Source organism: Gavialis gangeticus, unplaced genomic scaffold (assembly GCF_001723915.1).
Source record: "Gavialis gangeticus isolate Ggan-Ray unplaced genomic scaffold, GavGan_comp1, whole genome shotgun sequence".
Taxonomy (NCBI): domain Eukaryota; kingdom Metazoa; phylum Chordata; order Crocodylia; family Gavialidae; genus Gavialis; species Gavialis gangeticus.
The window spans coordinates 5,679,541-5,700,991 of record NW_017729007.1 but is presented as its reverse complement, the minus strand read 5'-3'; the positions used below and the strand labels follow the sequence as shown (position 1 = coordinate 5,700,991).

At 44.4% G+C, this 21,451-nt stretch overlaps 2 protein-coding genes across 2 annotated transcripts in view; both read left to right on the top strand.

The window, feature by feature from the left end:
- CADPS2 (calcium dependent secretion activator 2) overlaps window positions 1-21,451 on the top strand; it is a 794,189-nt gene that overhangs the window by 233,972 nt on the left and 538,766 nt on the right. The window lies entirely within an intron of this gene.
- LOC109292024 (RING finger protein 148-like) lies at window positions 18,277-19,992 on the top strand. The gene has a single exon (XM_019509268.1). It carries the CDS (start codon window positions 18,683-18,685, stop codon window positions 19,739-19,741), a length of 1,059 nt encoding a protein of 352 aa, XP_019364813.1. The 5' UTR covers window positions 18,277-18,682; the 3' UTR covers window positions 19,742-19,992.

The window sequence follows — 21,451 nt, the reverse complement described above, 5'->3', positions numbered from 1 at the left end:
CCCCCCCCGGATGCCAGGGATTCCTTCCCTTCCTTGTTTTTTTGCCCCTCCTTCCCCATGCTAACTGATTTTGCACCTTTTTATGGTCTCCATGCGTTTTCACAGGATGCCTACTTTTTCACAGAGCCTGAATTTGTGGTTTCCACAAACATCTCAAAATCACAAATTAGGTAGGTCCCCAGTTATAGGCCACCGACCCAGGAGGAACAGGTGGGTGATGTCATCTTAATTACTGTGATAATTGCTGGGAGGGAAACACATCAGCGCACAGGCAATCCAGCAGATTCTTGGAGTGTGTTGCAGCTAACATATTTTAATGCAGCTGACAGAGGTGCGGAAGAAGCTCTTTTTGACTTGTGCAGAAGTGGGGAGGAGTTCGTTGAGAGTATGAATGTAGAAAGTAACTTGGGTAACAGTGATCACAAAACAACAGAGTTCAAGATCCTAAGGGGAGGCAGGAAGGAGAGCAGTAGAATAAAAACAGGGAATTCAAAAAAGGAGACTAACAAACTCAGGGCAGGATGCCCTGGGAGGCATGTCTGAGGGGAAACAGTGTCTAGGGTCTGGAATAGACATTGCATAAACTGGTTTGAGCCAAATCAGTTAAGTCTGATACTACATTCAACCAAGCTCATCTCAGACCAGTTTTGGCCATTTTGAAACTAGTTTATGTCCACTGAATGTCTGTTCTGTTACAGGTTTAAACCAGTTTCTGATCACTTACACTGGTTTGTGTGTAATGTCTGTCCCTAGCTCAGGTGAGCTAGCTGAACTTTAAACTTAAAGGTGCAGGAGCAAGCAATCACAGCATAATGCAAGAACAGGAAACCAGGAGACCAGTCTGCCTAAACAACAATCTCTTCAAGGAGGAATTCTTTTAAAAAGGAATCCTATATGAAGTGGAAATTTGGTCATAGTACTAGGCAAGAGTATAAGAGTAATGCATGGGCACTCGGAGAGAAAATTAGGAAGGCCAAGTCACAATTTGAGATGCATCTGGTAAAGGACATAAAGGGTAATAAAAAGAGATTCTATGAGTAGGTCAAAAGTAAGAGGAAGGCCAAAGAATCCATAGGTCCCTTACAGGATACAGAAGGGAATCTACTAACAAGTGATGCAGAGAATGCTGAAGTATTCAATACCTTTTTAACTTTAATTTTTCATAGAGTACAGTTGGCAACAAAGATAGGGATGGTGAGAAACAGCTTACAGTAGTGGAGGAAAATGGTTCAAGGATCACTTAGAGAAGCTAGATGCTTTTGAACTTGGCAGGATCAGATGTGATGCATCTTTAATATACTGAAGGAATTGGCTGAGAGATTTTTGCAGCCATTGTCTATCCTTTTTGAGAACTAGAGGACAGGTGAAGTCCTGGATAACTAGAAAAGGGCAGAAAGGGAAGAAGAGGATCCAAGGAATTGCAGACAAGTCAGTCTTACTGCTGTATCTGGAAAGATCATGGAGCAGGTCCGCAAGGAATCTATTGTAAAGCACCTAGAAGAGAACAAAGTGATCAAGAACAGCCAACATGGATTCAACAAGACCAAGTCACGTCTGACCAACTTGATTTCCTTCTCTGATATTCTGACAGGCTCTGTGGATGTGGGGAGAGCAGTTGATGTGATATATTTTGATTTAGCAAGGCTTTTGACAGAGTCTCCCACAATATTATCATTAAAAAAACTAAGGAAGTACAGATAAGATGGAAGTACATAGCTGGTTGGATTATCCTGTTCAATGAGTAGTCATCAATGACTCCATCTCTAGGTGGGAATAGATATCAGGTGAGGGTCTCCATGGTTCTGTCCTGGGCTTGGCATTGTTTAACTTCTTCATTAATGATTTGGTTGATGGGACTGAATGCATATTTAACAAATTTTCATATGACACCAAATTGGGTGGCATTGCAGATGCTCTAGAGGGTAGTGTTAGAATCCAGAATGACTTGGATAGACTGAAGAAATGTTCCACAGCCAATCAGATGAGAGTTGACAAGGAAGGTCCTGCATTTGTGATAAAATAATTAAACGCACAAATACATACTATGGAATAACTAGTTAGGCGGTAGTTCTGCTGAGAAGGTCCTGGGGGGTTCAAGCGCCCATAAGCTGAATATGAGCTAACAGTGTGCTCTTGTTGCAAAAAAATGGCCACCAGCATGCTCAGTTAAATAGGATTGTCACTTTCAAATCAATGGAAGCAATTCTTCTGTTCCATTTAGCATTGGTGAGGCCATGCCTATGCCCAGTTTTGGGTATGGACAGATTGGAAAGGGTTCGTGAGGGACTGACAAAAATAGTTAGGGGTCTGGGATGGAGGACTTAAGATGAAAGACTGAAAGAACTAGGGCATTTAGACCTGAGAAGAGAGAACCTGAGGGGGGAGGTTGGGAACAGTCGTCAAATACCTGGAGCACAGTTAGAGCATGAAGATAAATTATTCTCTGTGGCCACAGGGGACAGGACTAGGAACAATGGCATCGTGCTGCAACGTGGGTAATTTAGTTTGGAGATTAGGAAGAACTTTCTGACTCTGAAAGCACTGGAACAGAATACCTCCATCCCTGGAAACTATTAGGAGCAAGTTAGCCAGACTGGGATAGGATCATCCTTGACTAACTGGGGGGGCTTGATGAGATGATCTCATAAGCTCCCTTCAAGCCCTGTTTTCTTATGATAATATGATACTGAAATGTTTATTTTGAATAATGATCCATATTTATTTTGTATAAAGCTTAAAAGAACACTTGTTTTCATATAATTGGAATCATAGAAAATAGGGCTGAACCAATTATATATCAGAAAGCAATTAGGAAGCTTCTTGACATGCAGCAGAAGCTTGAGCTATCAGCTTTAACATGTGTTTGATATTTTAAATATTTTAACCATCTAATGATCCCTTCCAGAGTGGAAATGGATGCACTTAATTTTTCTTGAGTTTCCACTCATTGCTTTTCCTATTTATAGATTCCCTAAATGAAAGGAGATGGCTTTTAATATTATTCCAGTGTGTCTTAATGCTGAGTATTAGCATACTGCATAGCTCTGAAACTGAACAAATAAAAAATAAAAATAAAACACAGGTTTTTCCTCACTTCTCCCCTTCATGCCTCCCAAAAGCAAAGGGCTGTGAGGACCAGAGGAGGTGTAGTGTGCTAAACCAGTTGATGAGGGAGGATATTAATAACAACCATATCTAGTTGTGTGGTACTTTTCATGAGTAGGTCTCCAAAGCAGGGTTGGCCAGCTTGTGGCACAGGCAGTTTGTGTGTGTGGTATGCAGCAGACTGGGGAGGGGACAGTGGCAGATAGGGTGGGGAGCACAAGGCACAAAGCAGCAGAACAGATAAGGGAAAGGGATCAGGGTGACACTTAGAGAGGGCACAGGGCAATTTGTGGACACATGCCAAAGAGGTTGGCCCCAAGTGAGCTGGAGGGAGTTATGTCTGATTAAGCACATTTTAAAGATCCGATAATGTAAGGCATGCAGAAGTGAAGTGAATTGCCCACGGTCCCCCAGCAGGCCTGTTGCAAAGCTAGGAACAGAGCCCATGCATGTAAATCCCACTCCAGTGATCTGCTCTGCTCACTAGGGAACAGGAGAACTCGTTCTTCAGGTAGTAGCTGGAACAGAGGGAGGAGCTGATCAGCCAGGACAGGCGTCTTACCTGATTTGGAGGACATAAAAAAAATCCCTGCTGGTGCTCCCACAGCAAGTTTACCTGCCAGGGTGTTGTGAGGCTGGGGATTCTTCTCATCTTTAATGCCTTCCTTTCACTGGTTTTTCCCTTTCCTCCTAAAGGGACTTTTCTTGTTCCTCTTGTACCCCCTTCCTTTTTTCTCGCATTCCTCTGCATCATTTATTTCTTTTGCATTTATTATTATTTTACTGTGAACTTGCAGATGGAGGGGAGGAAGGCATTTTGCAGAGATCCCTTTCACCTCCCTGTTACCTTCTTATCAGTCTATCTATTATCATAGAGTCAGTGGGAAACAACACTAGAGAGGGAACTGAGGGAAACAGTTAGGAAGTCTTTGAACATGAGAGCTGCTCACAGAGAAGTTGGTGGGACCAATGCACTAGGAGGGATTTTTGCTGCCCTTTTGGGATTAGGACTTGGGCCCACATAGAAGAGTCACTTAGTTGTAGTTGAAAGAAAATATTAAACAACAAATTTCCTTACTTTTACAAGAAACTGAGTAGGGGATGAAACCTCCAAAGGACATGGTATGTTCCAGAAGGAAATATGTCTGTGGAAGAAACATTTGTAAGAAATCAACAGAACAGTGAGGGTGTGCTTCTGTTCCATGATATTGAGGGCCTCCAAAGCGTGGTGCTGGACGCAGAGAATTAATTGACAGTCTTCAGCCAGTGGAAGTCAGACTACCTGAACTGTTTATCTGCAGTTCAGGGCTTTACCTCCTTACAGTCAAGCAAAAGTAGTTCACATATTAGGACAATAATAGATAATAAGGGAAATTGGGAAAGTGAAGTTCTACCTCGCCTCTCTTGATGGGACAGGTGACACTAACTAGACATGATCCATACTTCTCATCACATTCTGCAGCTAATTTTACTCCAAAAGTGAATATATCTACAGGAAAAACTTAGAGCAATAAGTATACAGCAATAAGTGGTGTGTGGAAGCAAGTCTAAAACCAAGCTTGCTTTTTCAAATAGGTTTTTTTCTCAAATACATATAAATAGATCTAATAAGAGGATACTAAGCAGATATTAGGAAGAATTTTCTCACTAGGAGGGTAGTAAAACACTGGAACAGGTTACCCAGAGAGGTGGTAGAAGCTCCAACCTTGAAGGTTTTCAAAACTTGGCTAGACAAAGCTTTGGCTGGGATGATTATAGTTAGTAGGACTGTGCTAAGCTTCAGTACCTGACTCGATTCAGCAGAGATATGGCCGGATCTCTGAATGTGAATTGAACCAGAGGACCCTTTAATTTCTCCAAATTGGTTTGGAAAGATTTGGAGATTCTGACAGACACAGCTTTAAATGGTTTTTCTACACACCTCTAGGTAGAATGCTGCGATGCTGGGGTGCGTAGAGGGCTCCCCAGCATACTCGGCAGCAAACCCAGAAGTGGACCAGAAGCACTTCCAGTCCACTTCTGGGTTCGCTGGCGAGTGCTCTGGGGGCCCCTCCGTGCTCCCCCAGCTCAGTGGCTGGTGCCTCCTGAGTTTGGGGAGACACCTGGGGTCCCCCTGTGTCTGATCGCTTGGGGGGGGCGCAGAGGGGGCCTCCTGCATGCTCACTGGCAGACCTGGAAGTGGACCGGAAGTACATTGATTGCTGCCGAGCACGTGGAGGGCCTCCCTGCACTCCTGTGGGATGCTCCATGCACCACAGCACTGCAGCAATCACAAGCCATGACTGGTACCTCGAGGAATGTAAGAAAAAAACCCAAAAAAACCCCCCCCAAAACCTTAAAGCTGTGTCTGTGTCCGAATCGCTGATTCTCCGAATCAGCATCCAATCTTCAGACTTGGATTCAGCCAAATCGAATCTGGGACCGTGATTCAAATCAATGAATCGAATCACCATCCCCGATTTGGGCCGATTCCCAATTGAATAGGGCCTGCTTTGTTACACCCGTAGTAGTTAGGGATGGTCCTGCTTTGAGCAGGGGTTGGACTTGATGACTTCCGAAGGCCCCTTCCAACCCTCATTTTCTAGGATTCTATATCCAGTTTTCTTCTATAGAAGGGGGAGGAAATTTAGAAATTTTTGCTACTTATGTTAGACCAAAGGTTTTGTATCTGTGATTCCTCTGATACCAATTGGTCTCAGGGTTGTCTTGAAAATAAAATAGGTTAGAACAGGACTGCTAATAGCAGCTTCTTATTGGGCAAAACATTTTTAATATTCAAATCTTCTGGATGTAACAATTCTGCTTCTTCTAGCCCTTCTAAATCTGGTGTGTACAGTTAAGGCTTTCAGCTTAATCTGAGTTTTTAAAATTTTTGCATAGCTAATTCAACTTTGTAGCTGGAGATAATTGTTGCATAGAAAAGCATACTTTACTGACAATTACTCAAATCATTAGGGACTTTTAAGGAACCTTTCTTTTCACAGTGAAGTTACAATGATAAATGGACTACGTAGCAGTGATATCAGACCTCATATCATTTTCTAGGCAGTATTTACATAATTCTAGCCAGTAACATTTCAATCTATAAATAAAACGGTGCAATCTGTTATGACCAAAGATGTCACAATCCCACCTCTTAACAGTGACTTACTAAGATTTTTTTAAATTGTAAACTGATCTCAGTTTCATTTGCAGCATCTTTCTCTTTAACAAAATTAATCTAATAAAATATCGAAATAGAAATCTTATTCCCACTGCCTTCCTTACCATTCCTTTACTTTTTTTTAATTTGTTGTGCAAAAATGAATATTTTCTGGTTCGTTAGTTCTGTTGTTTGTTGGAAGAGGACAGAATGAAGGTTACTTGGGACTGGCATATGGGAAAGAAGGCTGGCATTTTTCTGGCTACTGGTATAAAATGTTTTCTTGTTATTCAGCTTTCATTCTCAAGCTACTACAACTTCTTTTACCTACATGAGCCTAACATTACAGGAGGGTAATTGACCCATTTACAAACAAACTTTTTTGGAGAGATGTCTTCCTTCAAAAAGGTGGTCTGGAGTGCTGGTCCCACCAAAAGACCAATACCAAATTACGTTCAATCCTTGGACATATTTCAGAAAGCTAGTGAACCTGGGGACCTGGTTAGCCTTCATTGAAAGGGGAAGTTGTAATTTTAAGGGCAGTATAAAAGTGGTTGTGAAGAATGGAGCCATTGGTTTGATAATCTACAACTATTCAGATACAGGCAACAGGGTTTCACCAGGGTGCAGAAGATATTGTTTGCGATCATGATTGTCAATTTGAAAGGAAAGCAAATATTTTATGCCTGCTTCATAAGGGTATCCAAGTAACTGCAGGAATTGATGTGGGAACAAGGCATTTCATTTAGATAAAAAATATGAACACACATTTCTTTCATGGTAGCCTTTATAATCACACTGCTTTTTTTTTGCACTGAATAGCTGATTATTGCAGTAGAGTGGCATAGAGTGTAGTCATAAAGAAGAGAGATTTGGAGAACTTTAGAGCATCTTCAGTTGCACAGATTAAAAAAAAGGCGACATGGAAACTGATCTGAATGGAGAAAACGTCATAGTAGTAGTAGTAGTATGTATTTTAACTTGCAGGCATTTTTTCACAAGACATGCATTGATCTTTGGTTGCTAAAATATAGAAAATGCCCATTGTGCAACTCTGATGTTTCAAAAAAGAATTGAAGGAAATGGGTTTTGACTGACAGACTCTAAGAATCAATATGCTTCATGAGAAGAATCGCTTTTAATATTTTCCAGTGTGAGTTCAGAGAACTAGTAATGGATGAATGGTATAACTGCTCAGCAAATGATGATCCATTTGGGGCAAGATGTGGAAGGTGACAGGACCTCTCTGCTTGGCATTGGTTAAGCCTCATCTAGAGTATTGCATTACAGTTCTGGGCTCCACGTTTTAAAAAGGACATGAAGTTAGAGAGGGTCCAGAGCCAGACAACAAAGATAAGGGCTTGGAAGGAAGTCATACGAAGAAAGGTTGAAAGACCTAGTCATGTTCAGCTTCTGGAAAGGGTGCTTAAGTGACATGGTAGCAGTCTTCAAATACTATCACTTTAGTTCAGGGGTGGGCAGTTATTTCGGGCAGAGGGCTTCTTACTGAGTTTTGGCAAGCTGTTGAGGGTCACATTGCTAGCCCTGCCCTTTGACAGGTGCCCCGCCCCCTTTTTGCCACCTTGGGACCAGAAGTCCTGCCCCCTAACCCCTGACCTTTGTCACCAGAAGTCCCTGCCCTTACCTCAGGAAGTACTCCTTTCAGCAAGGGATGTTGCTATCTTGGAGCCAGGAAAATACCAAATTATATTTTAATAAATGAACATCTAAAACTTTCATTAATTTGATTTCAAAAAAATATTTTTGCCCTGGTTCACATGTGTTTATGTAGTGTACGTAGAGGTGATTGCACAACAGATTAAAGTCTTACTCTTGTATACTGTGGGGGGTGGGTATAGGTTTGTTGGGGGCTGTGGATGTGTGGGTATGTGGGGTGATGGAGCATGTAGGTGTGTGGGTATGGGCTGTGGGTGGGTATGGGATTTCGGGGGGTGTGGGTGAAGGGTGGCTGGAATGTGTGGGGGGGGTCTGCGTGAATGGCAGTGTGAGGGGGAGCGTGGGTGCATGTGCATGGTGTATGTGGTGGGGGCTTGACATGCATGCGCACACACATACTCTGCCCCTGCCAACACACACACACACACACTCTCTCTCTCTCTCTCTCTCTCTCTCTCTGCCCCTACCTCGGTCCTGCTGGGGCCTGTACTGTTCAACATCTTTATCAGCGATGTGGGTGTGGAATGCACACTGTTCAAATTTGCTGACGACACCAAGATGTGGGACGAGGTGGGCACACTGGAGGGGAGGGACAGAATCCAGCTAGATCTAGACAGGTTACAGAGGTGGGTGGATAAGAATTAGATGAAAATCAGTGCAGACAAGTGCAAGGTACTGCATCTAGGGATAAGAAACCAGTAACACACCCATAGGCTGGGGAACACCCTTCTTGTCAACATGGTGGCAGAAAGGGATCTTGGAGTCATTGCTGACTCCAGGATGAACATGAGCTGCCAATGCGAGGAAGCAGTCAGTAAGGTTAACCGCGCCTTGTCGTGGATATACAGATGCATCACAAGCAGGCCCAGAGAGGTGATCTTTCCCTTCTATGTGGCATTGATCAGACCGCAGTTAGAGTACTGCATCCACCTAGGAATAATGGCTTCAAACTGTTAGAGAGAAGGTTCAGGCTGGACGTTGGGAGATGATTACTTTACAGTTAGGGCTGCCAAGTGAAGTGGTACTCTCTTCTACCTTGGAGGTCTTGAAGCGGAGGCTGGACAGATATTTGGCTGGGGTGATAGGACCCCAGGACACATTCCTGCCTGGGGCAGGGGGTCAAACCTAAAGATCTGTTTGGGTCCCTTCCGACCCTAAGCACTATGATACTGTCATATTTGCGTGCACGTGCAACACTCTCTCTTTCTGCCCCTGCCTACACATACTCGCACTCTCTGCCCCTACCTGTGTGCACACGCAAAACACACACTGCCCCTGCCTACACATGTACACGCACTGCCCCTGCCTGCTCGCATGCACACAATGCCCCGCCTGCACGTGTCTACACACCCCCATACCAGTGGGGCCCCATCCTCCCTGGTCCAGTGATGCAGCTGGGAGCCACGTGGTGCTAGAGCAGGGTGGAAATCGGAAGCAGGGAAATGGCTGGGGGTAGGTGGGGCTGGGTTCCTGCCTCTTGTTGCCAGCTCCCCCTGGGTCCTGCTGCCCCTGGCTCCTGTTCTTTGACAGGCAGCCAGGAGTAGACAAATATTTTCTAACTTTTTTAGGATCCCATGGGCTGGATAGAATGGCCTGGTTGACCGGATCTGGCCCTCGGGCCATATTTTGCCCACCCCTGCTTTAATACGATCTAGAGAACATAGATGCAAATTGAAGACAGAACTAAGGGGCATTTTGTCTGGAATTGTTGGGAGAGTGGTGTTGGCTGTGAGAGTTTTTGGTGAACTTGTATGCAAGTGCAACTTGGCATTAAGGGCCTACCACAATAGTAGGACAAGGACTACTATATTTACCTAAGTCCAAGACAGCTTTGAATTGTTAATATCACTTTCCCACCCCAATAATCAGATCATATACATGGAAAATGTATAAAATGTGTTGTAATTATTTATTAATATAATCTGATTTTTGGGGAGTCATCTTAAGTTTGTCCACCCTGCAGCAAGGAAAGCAGCATCAGGGAAGCAAGAAGTGGTGAGGGGCAGGCAGTGGGACATAGCCAGCCTGATCATTGTGCCCTGCACCTTGCCCACTGCCACTTGTTTACCCACAAAGACACACTTGCTGCCCCGTGTGGTGCTTCCCCACTTCTCCCCCTCAGTGCCTGTGCCTCACTGTATCTTGCAGTCTGCTACTTCTCTCTCCTTCTAACTGCCCCACCTGCTTCCCTCTGCTGCCCTCCCCCTGTGTCCCCTTACCTTCAGTCATGGATCTGCTTCTGACTGCACTCTAGCCCAGGGTATAGAGCTCCTTGGTGGCTCTGGCCCCCATTTGGACAGTCGGCAGCAATGATGGGGCCTGCTTCAGTCCCAGCCCAGGTTAGAGTAGGACCAGAGCTGGAGCTCCTGCTGTCACCACCACCATTGGCACTGTCAGGGACCAGAGCTACCATGTGCTTTGAGCAAGAGTAAAGCTTGGAGCCCCATGACTGAGCATAAGTGGCAGCAGGTGGTGGGTTGGGCCCGGAGCTGGAGCCAGAGCCACAGCATCCGTCTGCCCCATGCCTCATACTCAGGACCAAAATGAGGAACATTTTTCCCCTGTGTTGAACGAGGAAAGAAACCTTATTTTGATTCAAGTAAATATGGTAATTTGAGATCATCCTACTGCTTGCGGTGCTCCAGTGTTGTATATGCAGATATTATTTACAACTTTAGTGCACACCCAGAATAAAGCAAGATGACAGACCATGTAGATGGAACAGATGACATGCATCAACTTGTTTGAAAGAGATTTCATCATGTTAGTCCCTTACAGAAATTATTGGCTTTGATATATTGATCAACCTTTAATGAGACCTGAAGCTTAGTTATAAAAATTAGGTTTTCAACTGAAAGAGAAAAAAGGAGAATGGATTTATGATGCGTAATCCTTGCATTTCACAGCATTTTTTAAAATCAATGTTAAAAACAATCAGTCTACCATTAAAAAAAAAAAATTGTCCCTGTGTATGCATCATAAAACCTTAAATTATTAGCCTATTTGCAGATCTAAAGGACATGGTTGCGTAAATTTTGGTGGAGAATGAGTTAAAATTTCAATAATTTTGAACACAGTAGATATACAGAATTATCAAGTATTGCATGGTTTTGTGAAAAGAGCTTGTGAAAAGTAAAGCCATCTTTGTCACTCCTTTCTCATTACCACTTCAGAGCTCTTTTTTTTCTAAAGTATAAATTCAACCCTGAGGTTCCATGAAGTGTGAGTACTTGTAAGTTTTAGCATAATTTAGGGACCTGCCAAATTCACCATCTTGCGACTTTTGTGGAACCTGTGAATTCAGTTGGTTTCTGCGACAAAGTGCACACCCCATGAAAGGAGGCAAAATTGGGAGGTGGGGGTGGGGGAGAAAGGAGGTGCAAAAACAGAAAATGGCAGGAAGCCCCGGCATCCTGGAGCATGGTGGGGGAGGGAGCAAATTGGAGGCTGAGTCCCTGATATAGTTTCAGTCCTGTAGCCAGTCAGGGGCCAGCCAGTGAAGCCAGTAAGGTTTTGGCGCCAGCTTTTAAAGTGACCACAGGAAAGTTCCTGCAGCATGCCTGCTCACTCCTGCTTGACAGAGAGCAGAAGTGAGCACCAAGAAGTCTTCCAAGACCAGAAAATTAATTTTAGTGGTTACCATGCAAGACATATCCTTGAGGGATCTTGCACACAAACCAAGGCAGACTTCTGTACCTCCTGCAGTGTGACTCTGGATGTGTCCAGGAAAACCAGCATCGATTGTCATTTGGAGTTTGAGGTATACATGGAGAGGATGGCTGCTGCAGAGGCTGAAGGTCAGAGCAAGAAGCAAGTGACCATGTCCTCCCTGTTTAAAAGAACCACAGAAAGCAGCTTGGCAAGGTGAGGGGCTTTAATGGCGGCGAACATCCTGCTGAAGAAACTTGATCACCCCAAGTTAAGGGACTACTTGAAACAAAACATGATAAATTCTGGCAGTTTTCTGTGTGCCAACAAACTCCACCAGGACCATCTCCCTGTAGTGATTGTTTCACAATTACAGTCCGTGAAGGCTACAATGGGAAAGTGTTATTCCTTTCCCATTGTGGCTGATGAATCCACTGGCCCTCGGTACAACTGCGTGCTGCATACTTTATTTGAACTGGGGACCTGGCCAACCAGGACCTGCCTGTTTCAAAATGAGCTGATCCACCTCATGCTTGTCAGTTTTTTGGTTTTTTTTCTACTGTGTCTGAAGCAAATGTGAAGGTCATTATCAGCTATGGTGTAGATCAGGGGCAGGCAAATTCCGGCCTGCAGGCCAGATCCAGCCCAGGGTGGACCCCATTGCTCAGCAGCCCCTGCCCAGTCATTGAGGCTGGTTTCCATGGACATCCCAGGGCGGGTGGGGCCATGACACATGGCTGGGCCAGGGAGCTGCTCCAGGGCTGGGGCTGGGATTTTGTGGCAGCGAAGGTGTGATCTGAAACGAGGGCAGAACCATGATCCACTGCCTGCGTGGCCCTGACCTGGGCAGACCGCGCTGTCGCCACCAAAATCCCGGCTCCAGCCCTGGGGCAGCTCCCCGCCAGCTGTGCGTTCTACTAGCACTGTTTGGGTGGGTCTCTATGGAAACCCCAGCCCCACTCTGTCACAGCCCGACCCCTCCTGGGGTCTGCATTGTAAATTAGCTGTAAGGACATGGGCAGGGGCTGCTGGGAAATGGGGTCTAGCCGCCTGCCATATCCACCATTTTGCCCATCCCTGGGGTAGACTTTAACAGGATCTCAGCATTTCTGTCTGACAATGCCATGTGCATGTGGAAAGCTTTCTCCAAAGTGCTCCAAGGAATGCTGACTAATGCTGTTCATGTCACCTGAAATGCACACCTTCTGTCCTTAGTAAGTGACATGTGATGCATGCCATTCCCCAAGGATTGCCTGGTGTTTTCTTTCTAGAAAGCCTTCAAGCAGTGTCCGGGTCGTAAGGTCCGGTACAGGGAGTCCATCACCAGTCAAAGTGGGGACTTCCATGCCACTGTGCTGCTACCACAAGAGCCTGTGCTCACATGCTGGAATTCCTGGTTCAGTGTTGTCCATACCAAGTATATGCACCACTACCAGCAGTTTGAGACAAGGAGCTGGAAATCGCACCCAGCACACAGAGCATGCTCAAGCTTCACGATTTCTTAGGGCGAGGCGACATTCCAGATGAAGTGATATTTGTGGCTGACAGTGCTACCTGGTTCATGGAGGTCCTAATGTGATTTGAGCCATCAGGCTGTGATCCACCATGCACACAACCAACTGATGGATTTGATAAGCTGGGTCAAAGACAGGGCATCACAAGAACTGTCAAGCTGTGCTCATGAAAAGCAGCACAGGAGGAACCTGTTTCAGGCAATAGCTGTGAAGCTGCACCACTCCTACAGGTATGACCTATCACTGCTACTGCGGTTCAGAAGGCCAGCTGCCCCCTTCCTTAGTGCTGTTTACATTTTGGACCCTAACCATGTGTCCTTGGCAAGTTGTGACCCTCAGCTACTGAAAGCAATCTAGGGATGGGGGGAAAGAGCATGACAATCAATGTGCTGCATATGTGAAGTTTGTCAAGGAGTGCCAGGTGCCTGTGTTTGTGCTCATGTTCTGGGATTCTCTGGGACTGGTTTCCACATCTTTACACCCTGGCAAGACACTGCCTCACCATTCGAATGAATTCGGTGGACACTGAGTATGCTATCTCAGTGTATGGAAAAACATTCACCCCACAGAGACAGAGAATGTCTTCAGCCACTGTGGCTGGGTGCAGCGTGCTTGCATTTAATACACAGCATGAACTGCTTGTCTTAAGGTTAGCACTGAATTTCAGTAAACTCCTTTTTATAATGTTGTTTAATAAGGTGTATACAGTTGGTAGTATTTACAATTCATGTTGTGTATAGTATTGCTTTATTGTCATAAGATATTTCATTTTTAGAGCTTAATTAGGTGCCTAGACTGCTTACAAATAATGTGTCTAAATTAATGGCTTTCATGGCTTAATTTGCTGATTAAGCCCATGGAAACCATTGAAAAAGCCACGGTTAAGCCCATGAAAGTCATTAACCACAGTTTAGACTGCTTAATAATGCGTCACTGGCTTCCGCTCGCTTAAATTGGGATTAAGCCTGTGAAAGCCATTAATTGATATGTTAATACATGTGGGATTCTGCAGGGAGGGGAGGGGCTTCCAGGGCCCCTCAGCCAGTCAGAGGCATGGGGGTGTCCTGCTGGGCTCAGACTGCAGAAATGGTGCCAGATCCCACACTTGGACTGTGAAATTGGAGACAGATTTATTTTAAGCATCTAAAACTCAGCAGCTAGATCAAGATGTAAGCCTCTTGTTTAACCAGAGTTCAGAGCGAGAGGGAGTTTGCTAGGCAGTTTGCTGTGAAATTCTGTCTCATGATCCTTCATTGTAAGCTTGCTGAGAAGAAAGAAGTTTTCAGGGAAATGGGAACCCTTCAGGATCAAGGAACAGGAAACAGGCCAGCTACAGAAGAGTTTGCTAGGGAAGGTCTGCTTGGAAAGAGGCAGGAAGTGAGAAGCAGCAGATTAGAAGACCCAGAAAGAAAGCTGGAGAGTGGAGAGCCACTACCACTTCCATTTCTGCTTCTGCTTGCATATGTGAGTTGTCTGTCCAGGCATACCGAGACTTGTCCATTCCTCTGATTACTACCCCAGGCCCTGGTTGGTGCTGTGCAGACTGCAGCTTGCAGGTTTCTTCCAGTGTCAGCTGGGTTAAGGAGTGCCTGCAATGTGAGTGGTGCCTTCTGATGGTGTCTCTCAGGGAGCAGGCAAGAGAGCTATAGGAGGAGGTAGCAAGGCTCTAAAGCATCCTCTGCCATGTGGACATCATCAGTTCCATGCTGGAGGAAACCTCTAGGACTGTGGAGGAAGGACTGCCACAGGTGCTGCTGGAAAAGGAAGAGGGTATGGAGTCTCAGGAAGGTGGAGGATGGAACTTGTGACCTCTGGCAGCAAGAAGAAATTGTCATCCCCGCCTGCAGCGGTTTGTCTAGAGAACGCATATGGAGCACTAGCAACAGAGAAGGAAGAGAGCGTTCTGTTGGTGGAAGAGGCCAGGCCAGGAATCCCCAAAGTGGGGAGAAACAAAACCGCTGCCACTAGCACAACAAAAGGCAGCAAGTCTTGAATTTATTTTAAACAGAAGTAAGTTTATTGAGTCTATATATCTCTTTCTAATAAAATCCTTATCTCATCTAATACCCATAGATTCACACACTCATTCATACATCACCAGATTACGCTGTCCTCAATCGATGGCCCGTTGAATGAGGGTTCAGCTGCTTGATAATAGGAGAGGGGTTGCCAGCATGTTTCTCCAAAATGCAGTTTGGTTCTGGTTCTTTTCTTGATGTAAAAGGGTACCACTGTGAAGTCCTTTCTACAGCTTTTTATAGCTTTTTTCACAATAGTGGCAACTCTCCTTCAGTTGCTGGGCAGGTTCCTTTGTTCTCCAACCACCACACATCTTACAGCGATACCTAAGCCTTTCGAAAGGTTCTTGCATAAGCAGTGTAGAAATGCAGATATTACCATCCTGTTATTAGTTGGCAGAAGTGTTCACAGAATCTTACGTCCTCGTAGCTTGTCTTTACCAGCTCAAACCCATTTTTGTTTTTCACAGTCCAGCTCCATTGTTCTACAGTACCCTTCCGTTGCCTTGTAGTACCCTTGGGATTCACATTTCCACCTGCACAACCATTCAGACAACTCTTAACAATGTTATAGAGCTCAGTAAGCCCATTTGGAAAGCATTCTGCTATTATACTCCTAACCCAAAATAAATACAAAAAGCAAAACACGTATATGTCTCTCTACACCATGAAGAGGAGGCAACAGGTGATGGTGGTTGAAGATTTTTGCGGGGGATGAAGGGACCCATTTGCTAGTCTGACCTGTTGTCCTGGGAGGTCTCTTGTTTGCCTGGAGCCCAGACCCAAGATATAGAAGGATTACTGAGACTTGTCCAATCCTCAGATTACTACCCCATGCTGCTTATTTGTGTCGGCAACAATGATATTGCCAGCAGTAACCATGAGGAGATCGAGCATGACTACAGGGCTCTGGGTGCAAGAACGAAGGGGACAGGAGCATAGGGGGTGTTTTCCTTGATCCTTCCAGTCAAGGGGAAGGGCCTAGACAGGGGCAGGTGCATCTTAGAGATTAACGCATGGCTTGACGGGTGGTGTCACCACTGGGGATTCAGCTCCTTTAACCATAAGATGTTGTTCCAAGAAGGAGGATTGGTAGGAAGAGATGGGATCCACCTGATGGAGAGGGAAGAGCATCTTCACAGACAGGCTCGCTAATCTAGTGATGAAGGCTTTAAACTAGGTTTGCTGGGGGATAGAGCTCAAAGCCCTGAGGTAGGTGGGGATGCAGGAGACCTGGAGGAATCACTTGGAGGAAGGGACAACAGGGGAGGCCTCCTCATTCTTACTGAGAAAGTAAGACAATTGGCTAGTTACCTCAGGTGTCTGTACACAAGCGCATGGAGCCTGGGAGAGAAGCAGGAAGAATTGGGTGTCCTTGCACAGCCAAAGCACTGACATGACTAGAACAACAGTGACTTGGTGGCATAGCTCGCATGCCTGGAGCACTGTCATGAATGAGTACAAACTATTCAAGAAGGACAGGCAGGGGAGAAGAGGAGGAGGAATTGCACTGTCTGTAAAAGAGCTGTGTGATGATTCAGAGCTCCAGTAACTGGAGATAGTTTCTCCAGTTGTTCTTGTTGAACATCTCTGGGTTAAGGTTAGAGGGGAGAGCAACAAGGGTGATGATGTGGTAGGTGTCTGCTGTAGACCACCAGACCAGGAGGATGAGGTTAGACGAGGCTTTCTTCAGACAACTAGTGGAATTTTCCAGATTACCAGTCTTGGTTCTCCTGGCAGACTTAAGTCACCCTGACATCTGCTGGAAGAGTAATACCTCAGTGCGCAGGCAATCAAGGACCTTTATGAAGAACGTTGGAGACAACTTCCTGGCGCAAGTGTTGGAGATGAACTAGGGTTGTCCTATTCTTGATCTGCTGCTTACAAACAGAGAAAAATTGGTGTGGGATGTGTAGTAATGGACAGCTATTTGGGCAGCAGTGACTATGAGATGATTGAATGAAGGATCCTGACAAAAGGAGAAGAGCAGAGTATGAACTCTGGACTTCAGAAAAGCAGACTTTGACTGCCTCAGGCAACTGAAGGGCAGGATCCCCTGGAAGGTCAATCTGAGGGGGAAAAGAGTACAGGAGAACTGGCTGTATTTTAATGAAACCCTGCAATACAGTTTGGGGAAGAGGTGAGCAGCCCTCAGTAGTGAAAGAACAGGTTAGGGACTATTTAGAAAAACTGGATGTGTACAAGTCCATGGGACCAGATGTGATGCACCCAAGGGTGCTGAGGGAGTTGGATGATGTTATTGCAGAGCTGCTGGCTGTTATCTTTGAAAACTCATGGCAATAGAAGGTAGTCCTGGACAATGGAAAAGGGCAAATATAGTGCCCATCTTTAAGAAAGGGAAGGAGGAGGATCCTGGGAACTACAGACCTACTTTTACTCCATTCATATACCGTCGCAGCATTGAATTGATCCATCTGACAGTGATTTTGTACTTGGCTATCTTGCAACTTGATGTAAGGTTCCAGTATCTGGTCCTAGAAAAAAAAATCTCAGAATTTCAACAGTCTAAGTCTGTCACTCCTTTTGAAATAAGGAGTTCCTTTTTAAGGCCAAGTTTGCGTAATGTATCTGTAGTCTCCCTGACTTCCTGAACGGTCTCTTACACCTCTAAGTGTTGTCTGACATGTTTCTTGCAGGTTGTGTTAGAGGTCTGATTGTGACACCACTATGTTATGAAGAAGTTCTTAGCCATCTATGGCACAACAGCTTGCCATGTGTAATTTAAGTCTAGCCAAGTAAACAGATTCCAGTAGTGAAATAGGAATGGAGATGAATTATTTCTGGCCCTTACCTTGTAACCTCAGTATCATATTTTGTGCATAGAATGTGGTAATATTGAATTTTTCCCCACCAAACAGAGAGGTTGATATAGGATGTAACCAGAAGCTGGGCAATGACTGGTTTGTTGAGAGAGTTTGTTACTGAAGTTTTTTTTTTAAAGGAAAAAAAATAACTTTCAAATTCCATACTGGTTCTTTCATGCACTAAGACCAATAGACTAACCATGATATGCAAAAGCAACAATAATTTGATTGAGTAGTGTAATACTTCCACTGTTATAAAATGAATTTGTGGTAACAACTCCAGTTAGCATAAAGTAACATTCTGTTTCACACTTAATATTTCGGGGCTTTTTTTTGAAAGTGAGGTTATAGATTAAATTGGTCCCTCTCCTGCAACGGGATTTAGATCTTTCCCAAAGTACACAGACTCTGAAAACAGACTTTTTCAGAGTAATACAGAGAAACCATAGATTTCTTTTAAGTACAGTTATTGGTATGCAAATAAATGGGTTGCTGCTCATGATGTCACAATTCCACTATCCAACAATGACCATTTATTACTATTTTGAAAAGTCTAGCATTTTAAAGGTAACATTTTTCCCCATCTTGCTTGTATGAAACTCCAGGAAGTTACCGAAGTGCAGGGGACAGAGGGAACTTGTCCTGTCCGTATAGACTTCTAATGTTTTATTCTCTTCAGTTTCTCACAGTTACCAGAGTCTGGTCATTTTTTCATTGTTTTATTGGAATTGTAATTGTTTGGCTGGGAGAGGAATGAAGTTGCTTAGGACTGATGCATGGAGAAGAGAGACCAAATCTTCCTTGAGTGTGTGTCTTGGTGTCTTTCTGGTGCTTAGTCTGCCTGGTTCCCAAGCCACTGTCTTTTGGGTTGCCCACCTAAACATTTCATTTCAAGTAGGGAATGAGACAGTTTGGGAACTATCAGACAATGGAGTATTTGGAAGAAATTCTCCACTAAAGAAGGTATCTGGAGTAGTGGTGCCACCAGACGGACCAAACCAAAATGCCTGCAGCCCCTTCACAAGCTTCAATAAGCCTGTGAATGCAGAGACCTGGATAGCCCTCATTATGAGGGGCCATTGCACCTTCACAAACAAAATAAAAGTGGCAGCAGAGAAGGGAGCGGTTGGTGTGATCATCTACAACTATCCAGGGACAGGTAATGGAATGTTTCCTATGATTTCTCTGGGTGCAGAAGATATTGTTGCAGTTATGATTGGCAGCTTGAAAGGCCTGGACATCTTACGCCTGATTCAGAATGGCATCAGAGTAACAGTAGAAATAGAAGTAGGGAAACACTATGGCTCCTGGTTTAATCATTATTTGGGATCCCTTGTCATCTGTACACTGGTCACAGTTGCCTATTTTACCTTTTGCTGTGCTGGACGACTGAGAACAGCAAGAACTCGGATCCAGAGATGTCAGCAATTGAGGCATGTCAAGAAAGCTATTGGTAGTCTTGAGCTTCGCATATTAAAAGAGAGTGATAAGGAAGCTGATTCAGATGGAGAGAGCTGTGTTGTGTGTTTAGAAGCATACAAGTCCAGAGATGTTGTGCGCATTTTGCAGTGCAGCCATTTTTTCCATGAGAAGTGCATTGATCCCTGGCTCCTACAGCACAGGACATGCCCAGTCTGCAAATGTGATATTCTCCAAACTAAAGTGATGGAGGCGCCTGTTAAAAATGAAGCAGAGCCTTTTTCAGCTGTATTGCCAAATGAAGCTCCCAACAACACCTTGCTTAATGAAGAGGATAATCATAATGACTATGTGCTAGTACGAGGTACAGAGAGACCATCTGTAGATGAATAACTTTAAAAGCTGACAGTCAAACCCTTTTCTCAGCCGTTCATGTCTGCTCTGATGTGAACTCCCAGAGTGTAAAATGTCAAAATGAAACTCGTATTCCTTAAATAAAGTCCTAAATATGGTGGCAGTCAAAAATCTGAACTCTATATTTTTAGAACAAATAGCCAAAGTTAAGTTTGAATGTCTTTGAAATATATAACAGATGAATATGAATGAGCTTGGCATTAGTAGGTGATACTGAATGTGTTTTGTTCAACACTTTTTATATAACTTTAATTAGAATATAGCATCATATAAATTTGTTAGGAAAACTTTGTCATGAAAAAGTATTAAGTTAGTCAATAATTTACTGGATATGAAACTTTCAGACTTTGAGTTTAGTATAACACAACTATATTCCTTCTTGTGCAGCCATGTTTACAAAGTAGTACAGATTTGCATTTTAAAATATGCGTATTGCCATATTTTGGTCAGATTACATCTGTCTGGCCATGAAAATACATTATTATCTTCAGATCAGTTTTTTGCAAGTGATTTTTTGTTTTAAGGTACATTTCCTATACTTAATCTTCTTACCTGCTTGAGACAGGGGATTTGGGTAAAACCAGCAAATGAGAGTAGCATCTGGAGAATATTCTAGCTTCTGCTTGGAAGCCAGCTTTTAAAGTACACCATTTTTTCTTTCACTGCTTATTCTTCAAGGACTCCATCCTAGAGGGGAGAAGTAACAGTGTGCAAAGAGGAAGAACATTCTTGAGACGGTCCCTGTGCAATCACAGAACTATGACATGACTGGAATAACAGAGACTTGGTGGGATAGCTCATGTGACTGGAGTACTGTTTGGATGGATACAAACTGTTCTGGAAGGACAGGCAGGGGAGAAGAGGAGGAGGAGTTACATTGTCTGTAAAGAGCTGTATGAACACTCAGAGCTCCAGAAACTAGAGATAGGCCTGTTGAAAGTCTCTGGGTTAAGGTTAGAGGGGAGAACAACAAGGGTGATGATGTGGGAGGTACCTGCTATAGATCACAAGACGGGGAGGATGAAGTAGGTGAGGCTTTCTTCAGGCAAGTAGCAGAAGTTTCCAGATGATCAGCCCCAGTTTTCATGGAGGACTCCAGTCACCCTGACATCTGCTGGGAGAGCCTTACAGTGGTGCATAAACAATTTTAATAAGTTTTTGGAGAGTGTTGGAGACAACTTCCTGGTGCAAGTGTTGAAGTGACCAACAAGATCTGTCGTCTTCTTGACCTGCTTCTCACAAACAGGGAAGAATTGGACGGGGGTGTAGTAGTGGATGGAAACTTGGGCAGCAGTGGCCATTAGGTGGAGTGGAGGATCCTGACGAAAGAAAGGAGAGCAGCAGAGTATGGACCCTGGATTTCAGAAAGGCAGGGAACTGATGGGCAGGATCCCCTGGGAGGTCAGTCTGAGGGGGAGGGGAGTCCAGGAGAGCTGGCTGTACTTCAAAGAAGCCTTACTGAGACTACAGTAACAAAGCATCCCAGTATGCAGGAAGACTAGCAAGTATGGCCGAAGACTAGCTTGGCTTAGCAGGGAACTCTTCAGTAAACTAAATCACAAAAAGGAAGCTTATAAAAAGTAGAAACTTGAACAACTAACTAGGGAAGAATAGAAGAGTATTATTCGGGCATGCAGGGATGAAGTCGGGAAGGCCAAAGCGCAGTTGGAGTTGCAGCTAGCAAGAGAT